Source organism: Macaca nemestrina, chromosome 15 (genome assembly GCF_043159975.1).
Source record: "Macaca nemestrina isolate mMacNem1 chromosome 15, mMacNem.hap1, whole genome shotgun sequence".
Lineage (NCBI taxonomy): Eukaryota > Metazoa > Chordata > Mammalia > Primates > Cercopithecidae > Macaca > Macaca nemestrina.
Window position 1 is genome coordinate 39,264,645 of NC_092139.1, and position 22,378 is coordinate 39,287,022.

Consider the following 22,378-nt stretch of genomic DNA (forward strand, 5'->3'; position numbering starts at 1 on the left):
AGGGGAGAGAAGGAACAGGGGGAGTATGAGAGTGGGCAAAGATCTAGGCAGAGGAAACAGCATTTGAAAAAGTCCTAAAAGAGGATAGAAAGGAGGAAGGAATGCAGCACATTTAAGGAACTGAAAGGCCTGTATAGCCAAAGTACATAAAACTGAGAGGTACCTCAGTTTTATGAGAGCCCAGGTGTGATACGGCTTTGACATGCTATCTTACACTAAAATTATCTCACAGCACTTTAAGGGACTGCAAAAAATACAATGAGGCTAAAAACTTATTCACACATAGGAACAAGGTTATCCCAGCCAATTGTTTCACCAATTTATTCTTTCTTTCTTTCTTTTTTTTTTTTGAGACAGAGTCTGGCTGTCACCCAGGCTGGAGTGCAATGGCATGATCTCAGGTCACTGCAACCTCTGCCTACTGGGTTCAAGCAATTCTCCTGCCTCAGCCTCCCAAGTAGCTAGGATTACAGGCACGTGCCACCACGCCCGGATGATTTTTGTATTTTTAGTAGAGACGGGGTTTCACCATGTTGGCCAGGCTGGTCTTGAATTCCTGACTTCAAGTGATCTGCCCACCTCGGCCTCCCAAAGTGCTGGGATTACAGGCATGAGCCATTGCGCCTGGCCTACCAACTTCTTGCACTAGCAAAGTTTCCTTCATTTTAATGCTGCCTAGAAACCACAGCCCAACCATTTCTGTCCTGTGCAAAGTAAAGTATAAATTCACAGCTTTTTTGGGAAAACATGAGAACAAGACAGTGTTTGAGGAGGTTTTTGGTGTGCTTACTATGCTCCAAGTACATTTCTGATATCAGGCAGGACCTACAGATATTTTAATCTAAAAAATCAGGTGCACTCTAATAGCAACTCCATATTTAAGGTAATCCAGATAAGAAACATGCTAATTTAATTTTAATTGTTTTAAAGTAAAACTTTAAAAATACCTGGTAAAAGAGTTCCTCTTATTTCAAAGGCAACCTGAGAAGGTGTCATTCTGATGGATTTCTTTTATGATGTTGTGCTAGAAAAAAAAAAAAAGTAACTTACAGTATAAAAATATTAGCATTAGATAGCCACCATCAAGAAACAACTTCAACCATTTATATTTTTAAAAGCAATATTTAATGTCTTTGCAGTTTTATGGTGGGGTTTTGTTTGTTTGTTTGTTTTAAAGTAACTTTAGTGCGGGGTGGGGATAGGGGGAAGAAACAAGTGAAAAAGCAAAAAATAAACCAGGCACAGTGCCTCATGCCTGTAATACAAACACTTAAGGAGGCTGAGGCAGGAGGATGACTTGAGCTCAGGAGTTTGAGACCAATCTGGGAAACATAGTGAGGTCCTATAGCTACAAAAAAAAAAAAAATATATATATATATATACACACACACACACACACACACATATATACATATACACACACACACATTAGCCGGGCATGGGGAACGTACTTCTAGCTACAGATTGACACTGAGGTGGCAGGATCACTTTAGCACAGGAGGTTGAGGCTGTAGTGAGCTGTGATTGTGCCACTGTACTCTAGTCTGAGTGACAGAGCAAGACCCTGTCTCAAAAAAACAAAACACAGTCTGAATAAAGCTTTTTTTTTATTAAAGCAAAAAATGAAAATGAATCTCAATTATGAGAAAAAAAAAAGATTAATTTCAGAGTCCTTATATATACAGTTGACTCAATTACTTGGGAAGTATCTAGCAAGTTTGAAGCCTAGTGCTACAAAGCTATTCTTTAAGAATGTATGCTCAAAAAGAAGACAAGACAGAATGCACGCCTGAAATACACATTGTAAAACAAAGTATCCAAACTTGTTATTTTTTAAGTTGTCAAGATTCTCTTGCTACATACTTTCTCTTCTGATAAGCAGCTGTTCTGAATTCAACCCTATCTTTCCTGACCCGGGTAATACTGTGGTAGAGAAGAAAAACAACTATCGCTAATTTTTTCATTTCTTCCTTGTCAAAGCAATCTGTTTCCCATCCACTAACTTAAATACCTAAAGGAATATAAAAAATAGATTAATACACACATACATATAATATACTTTGAGATACTTACATAATTTAAGTGGACAGAAAACACACTCCATCCAAAGACACATCATATTCTACATAACTTCTCCAACACCCCCCAAAAAAACCTTTGCCCCCAACCCACCAATGTTCCTACAAGAATTCCAATCACATCTTTATTCTGCATCATGAACATTACCAGCTTAAATTTCATTTGCATTTATATATTACCTTACAAAACAATTCTGAAGTACCTTGCATAGCTACCTTCCATAGTCACTTTTCCAGTTCTGCTTTGCTCCCTCCCCCTCCCCCCGAATCATTTAATGAACACTGCTACGCAAAAATTAACCACACTTCCCAGTCAAGGTAGATAGATTTATACCAGCAGTTCTCACCAAAGGCAATTCTGCCCTCCAGGGGATTATCTGGTAATGTCAGGAGGCATTTTTGGTTGTCACAACTGGGAGTGGCACTCCTAGCATCTAGCGGGTAAAGGCCAAAGAGTGCTGCTGAACACCATACAATACACAGAACAGCCCTCCACAAATAATTAATTGTCCAGCTCCAAACATCAATGGGCTCAGGTTGAGATGAGGGCCAAGAGTCCAGGCTCCATGTTAGCTATAAACTATGTATCATCACATTTACATCAATTATAAAATGTAACACTGATATATATATATATTTATAAATGTACATTGTCAAATATTCATCTCACAGAGCGCAAGACCACTAGTGTGGAGTCATGTCATATTTGGATACGAAATTCCCTATTTGGCAACTCTACCATTTTGGTTAGAACACACAATACTACACTAGTGAAAACCTTCCCTTTGGTCAGGCACGGTGGCTCATGCTTGTAATCCCAGCACTTTGGGAAGCCAAGGCGGGTGGGTCACCTAAGGTCGACCAGCCTGGCCAACATGGTGAAACCCTGTCTCTACTAAAAATACAAAAATTAGCTGGGCATGGTCGTGGGCACCCATAATCCCAGCTACGCAGGAGGTTGAGGCGGAAGAATCGCTTGAACCTGGGAGGCAGAGGTTGCGGTGAGCAAAATTCGTGCTACTGCACTCCAACCTGGGCAACACAGCGAGACTCTGTCTCAAAAAAAAGAAAGAAAGAAAGAAAGAAAAAAGGCCGGGCGTGGTGGCTTCATTCCTTATAATCTCAGCACTTTGGGAGGCCCGGGCGGGCGGATCATGAGGTCAAGAATTCAAGACCAGCCTGGCCAACACAGTGAAACCCCATCTCTACTAAAAATACAAAAATTAGCTGGGCATGGTAGCACGTGCCTACAGTCCCAGCTACTCGGTAAGCAGACGCAGAAGAATCACTTGAACCCGGGAGGCAGAGGTTGTGGTGAACCGAGATCACGCCACTGCGCCACTGCACTCTGCAACAGAGGGAGATGCCATCTCAAAAAAAAAAAAAAAGAAAAGAAAAGAAAAGAAAAAAAAGACTTCCCTTCATCAAAATAATTTCTTATACTATCTTCTGCATCTAAGAGTAAACATGGTGGCCAGGCATGGTGACTCACGCCTATAATCCCAGCACTTTGGGAGGCTGAGGCATGAGAATCACTTGAACCCAGAAGGCAGAGGTTGCAGTGAGCTGAGATTGTGCCACTGTACTCCTGCCTGGGTGATGGAGTGAGACTCTGTCTCGATTTAAAAAAAAAAAAAAAAAAAAAAAGGCCTGACATTTAAGTTACTGAATTACATTTAAGAGAGCAAATAGTCCATCACCTATCAAAACGGCTGAATGACCAACTTCAATCTTAACCTATAAGGTGCGCTTTCATTTGGTGTTTACTGTTGCGGTTCTCAACTAAGGACAACCTCATATACATGATTAAATAGTTGGTATTTTGCTATTTGTTGACTAATTTTAACTAACTATTTTAATCAACCGAATGGAAATCAGATATTATTCCTATGCACCAAAATCAACAGCTAGTACAAAATTATCTCTAGATTTCTACTGCATTAAGGCAAATGGAAAACTTAAGTAAATTTAATAAAAGGGAAATGAACTGATTACAAAAACTGAGTCTTTTATTCTCAAAGTTGTTTAGAAGAGTGACTACAGTAACTTAGCAGTAAACAGCTGCAGTAAACGTACTATACAAAGCTATATACACAAGCACAAAAACACCTCCCAGTAAACCTCTCCAAAAGTCAACAAAGCATCATCTTCCACTTGATTTACCAAAGTCAAGCAATCTGGTTTGATTTCCACCCTGAACGCCCTCCCTCTCCAAATGTGATACCATACCAAATAAAAGCCTTGGGAGCTGTTCCAAATGCAATTTACTTGATTATGGACAGAGGCCAAAAGTCTGGTGCTGTGTTGAAGTATACAATTTTGGCATCCAGTTACCACCAAAACAGCAGTGACCAAGTAAAAGAAACGACTGTGTTGTGGAACAAAAAATGTATGCACCCACCCATACATCTTCTTCTAAACAAGGAAAAAAAAAATCCCAACTTGGAAAGGGAAGGTCAGTTCTGGATATACATAAAAACAAGAGTAAGATGAAAAATGTTAGTCATTGTATGCACATGAGCTGACCAGATAATGTAACCAACTCACCTATTACCTCACATATAGACTAACTACACTTTCTGAGATAGACCTCTGCTTTTTGGTTTTTGAAAACATACCATCTATTTTGTAATTTTTGAAGAGAAAGACTAAACAGCATTCTCATCTGAGATTGAGTAGTATTTAAATAACCCTTTTTAAAAGACTCAAGCAATTAGCAAAATATGACATGGTAATCTACATTTTTAAAAATTTCAGAGTTCACACTACCTGACAAAATAAATTTTACTCTGTTCTTTTCCTCAAACTTTCCCCACACGTGACACTACTGATTTACCAGCCTGGGAAACAAAAGGGGTATGAAGTAAACCAAGGTACAGGGACATTTACTTTAGAGCTAAATTGAAGTCAGATATTTTTAGCTAAAGTGTTTTGCTGGCTAAAAGGAACATCTCTGTTTTCCTTTGAATTTTTTCAAGGAAAAAAGCTGTTTCCAATTATCCTTGCCCTTTCCTAGGCCTTGGCAGCTTTGATCCTCCTAACTAGCTAAATAAAGTAATATATAAAATGCCTACCTTTCCCTGAGTTAATTTTTGCTCATCTTGGTGAAGGATCACTACAACCCTTGCTACATTTCTGATAAGTTGTGACTGTCATTCTGATTCCGGTATACATGAAGCCAATATCTTAATCAAACATGTTAAGACATTAATGGGTCTTTATTAAGAAAGTGTTTCTGGAATAGGTTTAATTAAACCAAGTTAATTCCTTGATCAACTTTCTAAACAATGCAGTAACATTTTCCCAAATGTTTTCCATTCATTTTATCGTGATATTATTCTCATGCGTATGTTTCATACGTTTTTTTCCTGTTTTAACTCATACATAAAGATTTGATTCATCGACGTACTTTATGTACGTATCAAATTTTACTCACTTTGCTACGATGAGTTTTCTTTTGTGGTCATTATTTCTCAGAGTCCAGCTTTCCCATGTCGTTATTATGCAGATTTAAATGTTGTCTAGAATACTGGTTTTCTCTAGCTCTTGGTTCTTCCTAGTTCTTAAATCAGGAATGGACTGCACCATGTGCAGTTTTCTTGTTTGCTTGGTGTTATTTGTATCCATGACATTAGGAATTTTGAAAGAAAAAAAAAAGACTAATACCTTGTGTTTATTTCTTAGTTAAGTCACAACTCGTCAGAAACGTAGCAAGGGGAAGCATGACGGGGTAGAGTAGTGGGTGAGAGCTGTGCAGAAATGGGAGGAGGCGACAGAAGAGTGTGAAGAAAAAACATCGGGTCCAAACATCCTGCTCGGTTCCATCAGTTCCTCTATGCAGGTCTACATCAGACTAAGACTAACAGCTGCCTTAAGGTGGAAGATCCTCTACAATTCATGCCCGATTTCTTTTCCAGCGGGCCAGTGGAGTCTGGGTAGAGGGCTGATAAGACACTTAAGTGATTGAGGCTCTCTCTCCTACCTCAGCAAGGCAGTCTGAAGAGCTTTGGAAAAAGTAGAGCTTTGGAGAGAAGGGGCAGCCGACCTAAAAAATTGTATCGAGGGCACTCATGACTATTCCTGGAATCTTTTCCTAGGAAAGGCACTTTGGTTTCTTGGAATAACTGAATTATACAAGCATGTCCTAGACTACGTGTCCAGGCAATTTCAGAAAATAAGCAGTTGTCAAAACACGATGAGTAACTTAGGGACAGAGAGCGGCGGTGAGCCAGGGGGCCGCTGTGGGGCAGGGGATGTCCCCAGAGGACCTCACCTGCATTTCTGGTGTCTTTGTTCCCGGACTCAGTACTCTGCATATTTGCGGTGGTCCTATGCTCCACTTACCCTGCTACGCCTCAAATGCTCCACGTATTTTTTAGAAGGGAACTAAGCCCCAGGCAGCCTAGCGGAAGCGCGGCAGTGAACAATAAAAGTCGAGTGCGTCCCAGCCACCGGTTTAGCGCAGCGAACGCCCGGCCGCCGTTCCCCCGCTGGCAGTGCCCGGCCCGAGGACCCCGCCTGCGCCTTGGCCCCGACGCCCCCAGCCCCGCCGCGTCCCGGGCCGCCCTGACAGCTCGGCCCGCCACGTGAGCGGCCGCCCGGCCCCCGCACCCGGCTCGCCGCCTCACCTGCCGGGTTCGCTAGTCCGCAGGTCCGCGTCGCCGCCGCCCCGCCCGAGAGCGAGGACCACAGGCAGAGGTACCGTGCGCCCGCCGTACGCGCCTCGCCAGCGCTCCCCAAAGCGGCCCGCCGCGGCGCCGAGCGGCAGGAAGCGGCTGCGCTCAAACCGGTTTCAGCTGCTCCAGACCAAACTGCCAGGCCACCCCAAGGGGCGGGGCCGGAGGGCGGTGGGGCGGGCCCTGACGTCACGCCCGGCGCCATCCCAGCCAATCGGCAGCCGCGCGCGGGGGGTGCGGGCCCGCGCGTTCCTGGAAAGGGCTGACGTCTGCGGCCGAGGGCGGCCGGGCATCCCCCGTGTCCCCGCAGCCCTTCTCAGCTGACCCCAGCGCCAGCACCTTGACACCTGCCCTGGGGTCATAGGTGTGTACTGTGGTCCATCAAAGCCGCCTCAGAAATAACCCACGTGGGCCGGGCACGATGGCGCACGCCTGTAATCCCAGCACTTCGGGAGGCCGAGGCGGTCGGATCACGTAAGATCAGAGTTGGAGACCAGCCTGGCCAACATGGTGAAACCCTGTCTCTACTAAAAATACAAAATTAGCCGGGCGTGGTGGCGCGCGCCTGTAATCCCACCTATTCGGGAGGCTGAGGCAGGAGAATCGCTTGAACCCGGGAGGCGGAGGTTGCAGTGAGCCGAGATTGCACTCCAACCTGGGCAACAAGAGCAAAACTCCATCGGAAAGAAAGAAAGAAAGAAGGGAGGGAGGGAGGGAAGGAAAGAACTGACTGTGGAGCCTGGAGCTACAATTCAGAGTTGAGTTGTATTTTTTTCCCGTGTTTGAAAACGGGGGAAATTACCAGTACTGATGTTTTCTGGAAACTGTCTTTCGTTGCAAAACAACAGTCACACTTAGATCAAATCATTAATTGAAAACGATTAAGTCACCTTAGCTGGATGAGAGTTTATACCCTTGCTACGCAAAGTGTGGTCGACAAGCCAGTAGCACCTGCCAGAACTCAGAATTGCAGACTCCCAGGACCATCCCAGACCTGCCCTATCAAATCTGCCTCTAGCAACATCCCCAGGTTAACAAGTATGCAAATTAAAGTTTGAAGGAACTTTTTTGAAAGCAGACTCTCCCTGCCAGAGTCGTAGTTTATTTTCTAAAAAAATGAGCCCTAACAAAAAAAAAATTTATTTTTTTCCTTTCCTTTGGTGGTCTCCAGAAAGTTAATCAGCATTTGCCACTTGAAGTTCTCTTACGAAACTTTACAACTTGCCGGGCGCGGTAGCTCACGCCTGTAATCCCAGCACTTTGAAAGGCTGAGGAGAGGGGATCAGGAGGTCAAGAGATTGAGACCATCCTGGCAAACACGGCAAAACCCCGTCTCTACTAAAAATATAAAAATTAGTCGGTTGTGGTGGCACACGCCTGTAGTCCCAGCTACTTGGGAGGCTGAGGCAGGAGAATTGCTTGAACCCAGGAGGTGGAGGTTGCAGTGAGCCGAGATGGCGCCACTGCACTCCAGCCTGGCAACAGAGCGAGACTCCGTCTCAAAAAAAAAAAAAAAAAAAACTTTGCAACTCACCTAACTTACAGTGTTACCTTACCAGTATCAAAGTTACTCTCTGGTTACTGTCCAATATAAACTTATATTAGCAGCTTTTACTTAAAGTGAGATATTGAAAAGTAAAAAGAGGCCTGGTGCGATGGCTCACGCCAGTAATCCCAGCACTTTGGGAGCCCAAGGCGGGCAAATCGCCTGAAGTCAGGAGTTTGAGACCAGCTTGGGCATCATGGAGAAACCCCATTTCTACTAAAAATACAAAAATTAGGTGGGTGTGGTCGCACGACTGTAATTCCAGCTACTTGGGAGGCGGGAGGCGGAGGAACTAGAATAACTTAAGCCTGGGAGGTGGAGGTTGCTGTGAGCCCAGATTGCACCACTGCTCTCCCACTTGAGTGACAGCTAGACTCTGGCAAAAACAACAACAAAACAAAACAGAAAACCAACTAAAAAGAACCACCTTTTGGGAGATGTTGAATTTCTCTTACAACAAGACATAGAGAAATAGCTCGAGTTGCACGCTGGTTCAAAATGGGCCTACTAAAAATGTGTTTGGATTGGATGAGCTCTAGCTTTAGGTAGAATTTCTGGTTTTATAAATCGGAATGTTCTCTACCACATTTGATATTTAGCTTGGATTCAATCCCAGAAAATTTCTGACAATGTCATCCATTCAGTTAAATAATTAAGTGCCTGCTTTATGCTAGGCTCAGGATGCAATAGTTTTTTGATAGTACTCATTTTAATCCCAGATTTCTTAAAGAATTAAAATTCCTTCTGGTTATGTGCCATTACCCATTAAACTCTGCTGTCCTACATTTCCTACGTAGCTTGGAGTGAATTTCCTCTGTCATACTTCAGTGATGAATTTTTTCAGAAGAGTTTGTTTCCTTAAAATGTTTATAGATCTGTATTTTTCTTTTCTTTTTTTTTTTTTTCGAAATGGTTTTTTTTTTTTTTTTTTTTGAGAAGGAGTTTAGCTCTTGTTCCCAGGGTGGAGTGCAGTGGTGTGATCTCGGCTCACTGCAACCTCTACCTCCCAGGTTCAAGCAACTCTCCTGCCTCAGTCTTCCGAGTAGCTGGGATTACAGGCGCCTGCTACCATGCCCAGCTAATTTTTTTCTTTTTAGTAGAGATGGGGTTTCAGCATGTTGGCCAGGCCAGTCTCGAACGCCTGACCTCAGGTGATCCACCCACCTCAGCTTCCCAAAGTGCTGGGATTACAGGCGTGAGCCACCACACCCAGCCAGATCTTTATTTTTTTCTATAACCACCATTGAGTCAAGCTATTTGTCTAATGTTTATAGTTCCAGTTAATAGACCTAATCCAAGGTATAATGTTTATAGTTCCGTTTAATAGACCTGTTCCTTCCCTAAATCCTTTTGAAATGACAGAAGAATTATACATGTTCAAAAGATGCCATCAATGGCCAGAAACAGGAATGTCTAGAACAGGGGTTCTTTTGGCTCCCCTGGGTCACGTTGGAAGAAGAAGAATTGTCTTGTACCACACATAAAATACACTAACACTTTAGATAGCTGATGACCTTTTTAAAAATCGCAAAAAAATTTATAAAGTTTTAAGAAAGTTTACGGATTTGTGTTGGGCTGCATTCAAAGCCATCCTGGGCCACATGTAATCCCTGGGCCATGGGTTGGACAAGCTCATTCTAAAAGATATGGAATAAACCAGTAGCATTAGAAGATGGGCAGAGAGGCTGGGAGTGGTGCCTTACGCCTGTATTCCCAACACTTTGGGAGGTCGAGGAGGGCGGATCACGAGGTCAGGAGATTGAGACCATCCTGGCTAGCATAGTGAAACCCCATCTCTACTAAAAATACAAAACATTAGCTGGGCGTGGTGGCACACACCTGTAGTCCTAGCTACTTCGGAGGCTGAAGCAAGAGAATTGCTTGAACCTGGAAGACAGAGGTTGCAGTGAGCCGAGATCGCGCCACTGCACTCCAGCCTGGGCGATAGAGCCAGACTCCATCTCAAAATAAATAAATAAATAAAAAGACTGACAGAGAAGCATATACCATCCAAGAGAAGAAGGAATTCCTGCAGATGCCATTTTACACAGCCTTGCTTAGAAACTCTTTGATAATGCAACGTATTTTAGATTACTCCAAAATCACGCTGCTCTGATTGGGATATTTAAGTAGAATATAGATAATTAGAATATAGGTAATGCATTCCCATATTCCTTTCTCCCAACACTCTGTGAAATGTTAACTTTTCTTTCCTTTCTTTTCTTTTTTTTTTTTTTTTGAGGGGGGGTCTTGCTCTGTTGCCGAGGCTAGAGTGCATGATCACAGCTCACTGCACCCCTGACCTCCTGAGCTCAAACGATCCTCCCACCTCCACCTCCCTAGTAGCTGGGATCACAGTTGTGTGCCACCATGCCATTACACCTGGCTAATTGTTTTTTACTTTTTGTATAGGTGGGGTCTCATCATGTTGCCCAGGCTGAACTTGAACTCTTAGTCTGAAGAGACTCTCCCACCTCAGCCTCCCAAAGTATTGGAGTTACAGGCATGAGCCATGGCTCCCAGCCATAACTTTTCAAGCACATGGTTAATGAGATCAATTTAGGTCTTACCTGATTACTTCCAGAAGAGCTCCATATGTTTTGAATTATATAAAATATTTAACATTCATTCTTGTACTTGATTAAATAATGAAATACGTTACCTCATTTGTCTGAAATCAGGACCACAGGATCTCACCTTATGCCATCATTTTTTGAAAAACTGTAGTAAGGAGTCTGAGCCTACTCTGGCTCAGGAGGCTGCCTGATTTAAAAAAAGAAAGAAAACAGTACCATTTCAGCCTGGGCAACAAAAAAGTGATTGTAGCTAAAAAAAAAAAAAAATATATATATATATATATATATATATATATATATATATATATATATCTCCACGTCAGATATATGGCAAAATATGGTGGCAGCAGGCAGTAGTACTAGCTACTCTAGGGGCTTAGAGGGGAGAATCTCTTGAGTCTGGGAGGTCCAGGCTGCAATGAACCATGATTGTACCTCTGCACTCCAGCCTGGGTGACAAAGGGAGGCTATGTCTCTTAAAAAAAAAAAAAAAAAAAAATCAGCAGTATTGATGCAAAAAACTCTAGACATAGAAGCCAGACATGGGCTTGAATCCTACCATTCACAAGTGGACTTTTTTTTTTTGGACACAGAGACTCACTCTGTGACCCAGTCTGGAGTGCAGTCTTATAATCTTGGCCCACTGCAGCCTCCACCTCCCAGGTTCAAGTGATTCTCCTGCCTCAGCCACCCAAGTAGCTGGGATTTCAGGTGTGTGCTACTACGCCCAGCTAATTTTTGTATTTTTAGTAGAGACAGAGTTTCACCATGTTGGCCAGGCTGGTCTTGAACTCCTGACTTTAAGTTATCCTCCAACCTTGGCCTCCCAAAGTATTGAGATCACAGGCATGAGCCACCGCACCCAGCCTGTGACATTGTAGACATTAATCTTTGGTAAAAGTTTTGCTGCTACTGGTTTATTTATTGATGTATGTTTTGACACAGAGTCTTGCTCTGTCCTCCAGGCTGAAGTGCGATGGTGCTATCTTGGGTCACTGAAGGCTTCATCTCCTGGGTTCAAGTGATTCTCCTTCCTCAACGTCCCAAGTAGCTGGGATTACAGGTGTGCACTATTACGCCCAGCTAATTTTTGTATTTTCAGTAGAAACGGGGTTTTGAATTGTTGGCCCAGCTCGTCTCAAGCTCCTGACCTCAGGTGATCTGCTGCTTGGGCCTCCCGAAGTGTTGGGATTACAGGAGTGAGCCACTGGTTCTGGCCAAGACAGGATCTTGTTCTGTTCTGAGACTATGGGTGCACATCACCATGCCTGGCTAATTTGGGGTGTGTGTGTGTGTGTGTGTGTGTGTGTGTGTGTGTGTGTAGAGATGTAGTCTCACTATGTTGCTCAGGATGATCCAGTGATTTTTTTTTTTTTTTTTTTTTTTTTTGAGATGAGATCTCACTCTGTCACCCAGGCTGCAGTGCAAGTGGTGCAATCTCAGCCCACAGAAGCATCCGCCTCCCAGGCTCAAGCAATTCTCCCACCTCAGCCTCCCAAGTAGCTGAGACCACAGGTGCGTGCCACCATTTTTGGTAGAGGGGAGCTTTTCCATGTTGCCCAGGCTGGTCTCAAACTCCTGAGCTCAAGTGATCCTCCCACATCCACTTCCCAAAGTGCTGGGATTACAGGCGTGGGTCACTGTGCCCGGCCAATACACGGATTTTTTAAACCAACCACCAACTATAGCTTCTACCATTATGAATTTCCTTTTGTGGTCATTATTTCATGAGTCCAATTTTGCAAGTCTATATTTTGTTGCAAAGTATTGATTCTTCCAACAATGTTTACGTAATAGCACAGCTTACCTTGGCAGTTTTAGCTATTATCAGCTTCATTTTGCACTGATTCTTCTCCCAGAAATATTAATTATGATTTGGATAAAAGAATAATCACTTATATTTATCTCTTGGCCAATTCATGAAAATATTTTTATTATTCTCAGATATTCCACAATTGCTCTACTGTGAGAATCTTTTTTTTTTTTTTTTTTTTTTTGAGACGGAGTCTCGCCCTGTTACCCAGGCTGGAGTGCAATGGCATAATCTCAGCTCACTGCAACCTCTGCCTTCTGGGTTCAAACAATTCTCCTGTCTCAGCCTCCCAAGTATCTGGAATTACAGATGCCCGCCACAATGCCCAGCTAAGTTTTGTATTTTTAGGAGAGACAGGGTTTCACCATGTTGGGAGGCTGGTCTTGAACTCCTGACCTTGTGATCCACCTGCCTCAGCCTCCCAAAGTGCTGGGATTACAGGTGTGAGCCACCGCATCTGGCCGATACGGTGAGTTTTTAAACCAACCGCCAACTATAGCTTCTACCATTGTGCTTTTCCTTTTGTAGCCACATTATTTCATGAGTCCAATTTTGCAAGTCTATATTTTGTTACAAAGTATTGATTCTTCCAGCAATGTTTGGGTAATAGCACAGCTTACCTTGGCAGTTTTAGCTATTATCAGCTTCGTTTTGCACTGATTCTTCTCCCAGAAATATTCATTATGAGTTGGGTAAAAGAGTAATTACTTATACTTATCTCTTGGCCAATTCATGAAAATATTTTGACTATTCTCCTCAGATATTCACAATTGCTCTAATGTGAGAATCTTTTACCAGACTCAAACACTATCAATTTTATGTGTTTTATGCACCTCATTGGTGGCCCTGCTACTCAAATGAACTGTCCACGCCTTTTATTCCCTTGGCTTGAGTCCATGGGCAATTTCCCAAATTATAGTATGCACTACTTAGATTTCATGTAGGTGACAAAATTGTTAGTGTTTGCTATTGATTGTTCTTTTAGATAAAGATCAATCCTAAAGGCCGGGTGCAGTGGCTCACACCTGTAATCCAAGCACTTTGGGAGGTCGAGGCGGGTGGATCACCTGAGGTCGGGAGTTCAAGACCAGCCTGGCCAACATGGAGAAACTCTGCCTCTACTAAAAATACAAAATTAGCTGGGCGTTGTGGCACATGCCTGTAATCCCAGCTACTCGGGAGGCCACGGCAAGAGAATCACTTGAATCCGGGAGGCGGAGGTTGCAGAGAGCTGAGATTGTGCCATTGCACCCCAGCCTGGGCAACAAGAGTGAAACTCCATCTCAAAAAAAAAAAAAAAAAGAAAGAAAGAAAGAAAGAAAGAAAGAAAGAAAGAAAGAAAGAAAGAAAGAAAGAAACGAAACAAAACAAAGATAAAGATTAATCCTATATTAAGAAGACCAAGGAAGTGCCTCAAATGTGAGCCTTTAAACCAATTTTAAATTGGCTGCAGTTTTTTGGGTGTATTACTTTCCAACTTCTTGAATCTATCATAAGATCCAAATGTCTGGAGCAAGAAAGGTTCACATGATAAGATCAAAAGGTCTTCTTTGACCCATTTCTTCCTTTATGAAATGGGAATGTAACACTACAGGATGGCCTGGTGCGGTGGCTCATGCCTGTAATTCTAATGCTTTAGGAGGCTAAGGTGGGAGGATTGCTGGAGACCAGGAATGTGAGACCAGTTGGGCAACATAGCAAGACCCCATCTCTAAAAAATAAAAATAAAAAATTAACCAGCCGCGGTGGCTCACGCCTGTAGTCCCAGTTACTTGCAAGACTGAGGTAGGAAAATTTCATGAACCTGGGAGGCAGAGCTTGCAGTGAGCCAAGATTTCACCACTGCACTCCAGCCTGGGTGATAGAGCAAGACTCCATCTCAAAAATAAATAAATAAATAATAAATAAATAAATAAGGGCCAGGCATGGTGGCTCACACCTGTAATCCTAACACTTTGGGAGGCCTTAGCAGCTGGTTTGCTTGTGCCCAGGAGTTGAGGCCAGCCTGGGCAATGTGGCAAAACTCTATCTCTACAAAGATATAAAAGTCAGCCAGATGTGATGGCATGTCCTAGTGGTTTAAGCTACCTGGGAGGCTAAGGTGGCAGGATTTCTTGAGCCTGAGAGGTTGTGGGCTACAGTGAGCTCTGATCACACCATTGCACTACAGCCCAGAGGGGAGACCTTGTCTCCAAAAGAAAGAAAAACAAATTCAAAAGCCATCTCAAAAGTCTAATCTTAGGTTCTATAACAGTGATGTTAATTGCAGGAGTAACTGGAGAAGTTACAAATCTTGTGATTTCCAGAATAAAGATTTGTAATACATCTGCATCTTAGTCAAATTTAAACCCCTCCCATCCTCCTAACCTGTGGCCTTTCATTAGTTTTACAAAGGCAGTTTAGTTTTGAGAAAGGCTGTTACCATTTTTTAATTTTTTAAATCTTTTTCCTTTTCAGGGCGGGTGCGGGAGCCAGATCCTGTCTCAAAAAAAAAAAAAAAAAGAAAGAAAGAAAAAAAAGAAAAAGTTTTTTTTTTTTTTTTTTGGAGACAGTCTCACTTTGTCCCCCAGGCTGGAGTGCAGTGGCGCGATTTCAGTTCACTGTAACCTCCACCTCCTGGGTTTAAGCAATTCTTCTGCCACAGCCTCCCAAGTAGCTTGGATTACAGGTGCCTGCCACCATGCCTGGCTAATTTTTGTATTTTTAGTAGAGATGGGGTTTCACCATGTTGGCCAGACTGGTCTCGAACTCTTGACCTCAGGTGATCTGCCCGCCTCTTCCTCCCAAAATGCTGGAATTACAGGCGTGAGCCACTGTGCCTGGCTTTTCTTTTTTTCTTTTTTTTTCTTTTTGAGAAGGACCCTCACTCTGTCACACAGGCTGGAGTGCAATGGTGCATTCTTGGCTCATTGCAATCTTCGCTTCCCAGGTTCAAACTATTATCGTGCCTCAGTCTCCCAAGTAGCTGGAATTACAGGCATGCGCTACCACGCCTGGCAAATTTTGTGTTTTTAGTACAGGTGGGGTTTCACCATGTTGGTCAGGCTGGTCTTGAACTCCTGACCTTAGGTGATCCGCCTGCCTCTGCCTCTGCCTCCCAAAGTGCTGGGATTACAGGCGTGAGCCACCACTCCTGGCTGGCTTTTCTTTTTCATTAAGAAACGTATGAATGCTTTTTTCCCCCCGCTTTTTGAGACGGAGAGTCACTCTGTCACCCAGGCTGGAGTGAAGTGATGTGATCTCGGCTCACTGCAACCTCTGCCTCCTAGGTCAAAGCGATTCTCCTGCCTTAGCCCCCAAAGTAGCTGGGATTACAGGCATGAGCCACCATGCCCAGCTAATTTTGTATTTTTAGTAGAGACGGGGTTTCCCATGTTGGCCATGCTGGTTTCGAACCTGTGACCTCAGGTGATCCACCTGCCTTGGCCCCCTAAAGTGCTGGGATTACAGGCGGGAGCCACCGCCCACCCGGCCCAATGAAGCTTTAAAGAAAAATTACCACCTTTAACACAATGTAACATAATTGCAGCTCTTTAAGGCATGTGTAATATAAACTCTTTAGAAATCAAGACCTTATAAAACGAAGAAGCCAAAGTTATTTCAGAAAACATTGAACTGAGCCATTTTGTTTCCTCCCTGGTCCATTTATTATGATGATGAATAATAATGTTATTATGATTATTTTTTGTATCTTTCCAAATGCCTCTCGGTCCTGTGCATTCTGCATTAAAATGGATTCCCTAAGGGAATTCTTTCTACTGCTTAAATGTTTCAACAATTCACTGGCTATCTTTTTATCATTTTAGTGAAAATATTGATGACTGTCTACGGAATGAGCTGCTGTTTACAGGGTATATCCTTAATGTGAACAAAAGAGCTCTAACAGCGCGGTTACCACGCACCAGGCTCAAAATCCCAGCTGCCAACTCCAGGCTGGAAGCCAGCCAAAGTGAGCTAGGACTGGAGTCAGGAAGACAGGGGTTCTTGGCAATGGCACCCAATTAATTATGTGCATGATTTAGATGGGGGAAGATTAGAGGCCGTGCTTTTGCTCTCTGTTCTACTCCTGACTTGCTGGCTCATACCGTACCTTTGTTATTTACTTACAACATGAAAACAAAGAGTGACAACTCACACTTCCTTGCCTTTATCTGTTATATCTCTATTTTGCTTTCCTATAAGCAGGCTTTCAAGGCAAGGAGGTAATTTTATTTTATTTTATTTTATTTATTTATTTTTTGAGATAGAGTTTCGCTCTTGTTGCCCATGCTGGAGTGCAGTGGCACAATCTCAGCTCACTACAACCTCCGCCTCCCGGGTCCAAGCAATTCTGCTGCCTCAGCCTCCCGAGTAGCTGGGATTACAGGCATGCACCACCACACCTGGCTAATTTTGTATTTTTAGTAGAGACGAGGTTTCTCCATGTTGGCCAGGCTGGTCTCGAACTCCGCACCTCAAGTGATCTGCCCGCCTCGGCCTCCCAAAGTGCTCAGATTACAGGTGTGAGTTACCGTGCCTGGCCCTGGCAAGGACTATGTCTTATTGATCATACCAGTTGTTATGTGCACAGTTGCTGGCACATAACAGTACAAATATACTCACAGAGACTGCTGAAAATTTCAGGAAAAAGTATTAGGTTTGTCAACCCTATGTCAACATTTTATTTATTAATCATATAACAATGCAGGGCTTAGCTACTGAAGAGGTTTTTTTTAAATGTATTGACTTTGGAATGCATACCCCAACCCAGCACAGGCCCCCACCATGCCCTGTTGCTCACTCTCCTAATCATGCATTTCATATTTCTGGCCTGGCCCAGGATTCCAGGCTTTGGATTTCAGAGTAAAGAACAAACTCCCGATTATCTCAATCCTGTTCAGTAAAGGGAACTTTATCCTCTTTCATGAAAATAGTTGAGCATCCTGGCTATGTCCCTTGCTGTATTTTCCTGCTAAAAGAGCAAATTAAATCCAAACCCAAGGTGCATAGAGAGAGGGTGGAAATCATCCAAACCATTTGGAATTCACCAATGCTATCATACAATCAATTAATGTGACTACATATAAACAGGCTAAGAGATCAAAAATGAAATAATAAAAATATTTTCCTAAAGAAAAAGGAAGACAGACTAGGTGGGGTGGCTCATGCCTGTAATCCTAGCACTTTGGAAGGCTGAGGCAGGCCGATCACTTGAGCCCAGGAGCTTGAGACCAGCCTGGGCAACATGGCGAAACCCCATCTCTACTAAAAATACAAAAATTATCAGGGTGTGGTGGCATGCACCTGTAGTCCCAGCTACGCAGGAGGCTGAGGTGGGAGGATCACTTGAGCCCAGGAGGGTAAGGTCACATTGAGCCAAAATAGCACCACTGCACTCCAGCCTGTGTGGCAGGAGCGAGACTCTGTCTCAAAAAAAAAAAAAAAAAAAAAAGAGTAAATAAAATAAAAATAAAGAAAAAGGAAAAGAAAATAAATACCAAGGGAATATGAAAGTAATGATTAGCATTCTAAGGTTTTTTTTTTTTTTTGAGACAGCGTATTGCTCTGTCACCCAGTAGCAGGGACTCCCGGAATCTGCCGCCACGTCTAGCTAATGTTTGTATTTTTTTGTAGAGATGGGGTTTTGCTATATTACCCAGGATGATCTTGAACTCCCGAGCTCAAGCAATGCACCTACCTTGGTCTCGCAAAGTGCTGGGATTACAGGTGTGGGCTACCACCCTAGCTGGTATTTTTAAAAATCAGAGTAAGTGGTCTTTACCTATTTAATACAAACATTATACCTATAACTCATGATTGGAAAACTGAATTAGGGCCGGGTGCAGTGGTTCATGTCTGTAATCCCAGGACTTTGGGAGGCCAAGGTGGGCAGATCACTTGAGGTCGGGAGTTCAAGATCAGTCTGGACAACATGATGAAACCCAGTTCCCACTAAAAATACAAAAATTAGCCAGGCATGGTGGCACACACCTGTAATCCCAGCCACTCAGGAGGCTGAGGCAGAAGAATCACTTGAACCAAGGAAGCAGAGGTTGAAGCCAGCAGAGACCGCACCACTGCACTCCAGCCTGGGCGACAGAGCGAGACTCTATCTCAAAAAAAGAAAAAGACTAAATTATAGTGTGTTCAGTCAACCAATGCCCATCAGAAATGAAAACGATCTCCTAAGTTATTTTATTACTCAGCCAAGTATGGAAAATAGCATTTGCGTGGGCATGGTTGCTCATACCTGTAATACCAGCCGTTTGCGAGGCTGAGGTGGGAGGATCCCTTGAGGCCAAGGTTTCAGATCGGCCTGGGCAACATAGTGAGATACCATCTCTGAAAAAAAAATTTTTAATAGGGATTAATAAATTCTAATATTGGTTTAATCTGAGCACTGGTAGCTTACACCTGTAATCCCAGCACTTTGGGAGGCCGAGACAGGCGGATCACTTGGGGTCAGGAGTTTGAGACCAGCCTGGCCAATATGATTGAGTTGTATGTTTTACCTCATGGCATGAGTAAAACATACTAATCTTTTAGTAGAGATGGTGAAACCCCATCTCTACTAAAAATACAAAAACTAGCCGGGCATGGTGCTGAGTGCCTGTAATCCCAGCTACTCAAGACACTGAGACAGGAGAATCGCTTGAACCTGGGAGGTTGAAGTTGCAGTGAGCAAGATCGCGCCATTGCATTGTAGCCTGGGTGACAGAGTGAGACTCCGTCTCAATCAATCAATCAATCAATCAATAGTATTAATTGATTTTAGAGAATTTGTAACCACCCAGTGGGTTCACCTTGCCCGCTACCTAGACAGAGCTGATTTCTCAAGACAGGGGAATTGCAATAGAGAGAGTAATTAACACAGAGCTGGTACAGGAGACTGGAGTTTTATTATTACTCAAATCAGTCTTCCTGAGCATTTGGAGATCAGAGGTTTTTCTTTTGCTTTTTTTTTTTTTTTTTTTTTTTTTTTTTTTTTTTTTTTTTGGTGAGAGTGTCTCGCTCAGTTGCTCAGACTGGAATGCAGTGGCTCAATGCTCAATCTCAGTTCACTGCAAACTCCGCCTCCCGGGTGCAAGCAATTCTCCTGCCTCAGCCTCCCAACTAGCGGAGAGTACAGGCGCCCGCCACCACGCCTGGCTAATTTTTGTATTTTTAGTAGAGATGGGGTTTCACCATGTTGGCCAGGCTGGTCTTGAACTCCTGACCTCAGGTGATTCGCCCACCTTGGCTTCCCAAAGTGCTGGGATTACAGGCATGAGCCACTGTGCCCGGCCAGGGGATCAGAGTTTTTAAGGACAACTTAGTGGGTGGGAGGAAGCTGGTGAGCCAGGAATGTGGATTAGCCATGTCAGAGACGAAATTATAGGGAGTTGAAGCTGTCTTCTTGCACTGAGTCAGTTCCTGAGTGGGGCCACAGGATCGGATGAACCAGCTTATCTTTCTGGGTGGTACCAGCTGATCCATCAAGGGCAGAGTTTGCAAAATATCTCAAGCACTAATCTTAGGAGCAGTTTAGGGAGGGTCAGCATCTTGTAGCCTCTAGCTGCATGACTCCTAAACCATAATTTCTAATCTTGTGCCTAATTTGTTAATCCTACAAAGGCAGTCTAGTCCGCAGGCAAGAAGGAGGTTTTTTTTTTTGGGAAAAGGACTGTTATTGTCTTTGTTTTAAACTATAAACTAAGTTTCTCCCAAAGTTAGTTCAGCCTATGCCCAGGAATGAACAAGGACAGCTTGGAGGTTAGAAGCAAGGTGGAGCTGGTTAGGTCAGCTCAGTTATAATTTTGCAATGGTGTCTTCAACATTTTTCTGGGTTTTGGGAGAGAATCTCCAGGCAGGGAATTCCCAACAGAAGAGTTCTATAGAAAAATGGCCTCAGGTGGCGGGGCACGGTGGCTCATGCCTGTAATCCCAACACTTTAGGAGGCCAAGGTGGGTGGGTCACCTGAGGTCAGGAGTTCGAGATCAGCCTGGCCAACCTGGTGAAACCCCATCTCTATTAAAAATACAAAAATTAGTCAGGCGTGGTGGCAGGCACCTGTAATCCCAGCTACTGGGGAGGCTGAGGCAGGAGAATCACTTGAACTCGGGAGGCCAAGGTTGCAGTGAGCCGAGATCATGCCATTGCACTCCAGCCTCGGGGACAGGAGCGAGACTTTGTCTCAAAAAAAAAAAAAAAAAAAAAAAAAGAAAGAAAGAAAGAAAAGAAAAGAAAAATAGCCTCAGGTCGGGTGTGGTGTCTCATGCCTGTAATCCTTGCACTTTGGGAGGCTAAAGTGGGATGATCAGTTAAATCCAGGAGTTCAAGACCAGCCTGGGCAACATGGCGAGACCCTGTCTCTACAAAAACTAAAAAATTTAGCCAGGTGTGGTGGCCTGTGCCTGTGGTCTCAGCTTCTTGGGAGGCTGAGGTGGGAGCATTGCTTGGGCCTGAAAAGCCAAGGCCATAGTGAGCCACGATCACATCACTGTGCTCCAAGACACTTTGAGACAGAGCCTGTCTCGAAAAAAAAAAAAAAAAAGGAAAATAAAATAAAATGGTATAATTGTCTAATAAAGTGTCAAAACATCATTAAAGTCAGTGATTACATCCTTAGGTCCCAGATCAAACTCCAGAGAAGCCATTTTCAAGTCACCAATTCATCATTCAAATTATAGAATTATAACCAAAGTTAGGACCCCTTGTATAAGACGAACAGCCAAAATTCTTTCCCTAGAAGATCAAAACTTATTTAGAAAATGTTAAGGAACTTGGAGCCCTAAGAATCCTGTGTTACCCAGAAATCTCTTTTTGTCTTCAAAATAATGATGATCTGTAGTATGCCAGTGATAGGGACAGGAGTCAGATAAATTGTAGGCAGAAAAGGGCAGGGTCCCTGGTAAAGCCCTACCCTCAAGCCTGGAACCTTGGCCCAAAGTGAGAACATGCATTCCTGTTTTCCCACTTGAAAGCTGCCTTTTCCAAAACCACTCATGACCTACCATGCCACTCATCCTGTACCCATAAAAACCCCTGACCCGACTGGGAGAGAGCAGAGAAGGGGAGAAGAGGAGAAGCAGCTGGACATCAGAGACTGCAGTTGGATGTCGGAGAGAAGCAGCTTGATTACAGAGGGACGGCTTGACAACCTTGCTTCCATCCCTAGCTAGACTCCAGGGGAAGATCACCTTCCCACTCCATCCCGCTTCTGGCTCCCCTTCCTGCTGAGAGCAACTTTCATCAGCAATAAAATCCTCTGTATTCACCACCCTTCAGTTCATTTGTGTGACCTGATTTTTCCTGGATGCTAAACAAGAACTCAGGTGCCATGGGTGCAGACGCTAAAGGTTGTCACACTGACCCTCTGCCCTCGCTGGCAGAGAGCAACCACCTCACAAAAAAAGAGAGGGCCCACTGAGCTGTTTAACATTTAAGCCATCTGTAGATGGCAAAGCTAAAAGAGCACTATAGCACACACCCTCTGGGGCCTTGGGAGTCGTGGGAACTCCCCGCTAGACACTGCCAGGGGCCCACATGGAATTTTGCTCCTGTTTGTGCCCAAAAGCGCTCACTCTGGCACCTGCACCTGCTCACCTGCGTGCTCCTCCTCCTGTGAGGGGTTGAGAGCTGTGGACTGAGTAAGTGTAGCATCCTTGTCATGAGGCCCATGAAGGGGTCAAGGAAAATTTCCTGTTTCACCAGGTTCAGCCAAACCAAG

The 22,378-nt window shown here is 43.7% G+C and overlaps 1 protein-coding gene and 1 long non-coding RNA gene across 3 annotated transcripts in view; one reads left to right on the top strand and one right to left on the bottom strand.

Moving 5' to 3' along the window:
• Positions 1 to 6,901, bottom strand: part of LOC105481647 (glycerophosphocholine phosphodiesterase 1) — a 63,899-nt gene extending 56,998 nt beyond the window's left edge. The window contains exons 1-2 of one of the 2 annotated variants that reach the window (XM_071079638.1): positions 6,707 to 6,861; positions 948 to 1,024 (exon numbers count right to left, since the gene is read on the bottom strand). In XM_071079638.1, coding sequence (XP_070935739.1) covers positions 948 to 996 — 49 coding nt within the window. In that variant the 5' untranslated portion in view covers positions 997 to 1,024; positions 6,707 to 6,861. Of the gene's footprint in view, positions 1 to 947; positions 1,025 to 6,706 lie in introns of both variants that reach the window. The other variant, XM_071079639.1, reaches the window with a different exon arrangement.
• On the top strand, positions 6,677 to 21,888 carry LOC139358497 (uncharacterized). The gene is made up of 3 exons (XR_011613495.1): positions 6,677 to 6,776; positions 11,842 to 11,939; positions 21,633 to 21,888. It is a non-coding gene; the product is annotated as an uncharacterized lncRNA (long non-coding RNA).
• Positions 21,889 to 22,378: the final 490 nt, after the last annotated feature.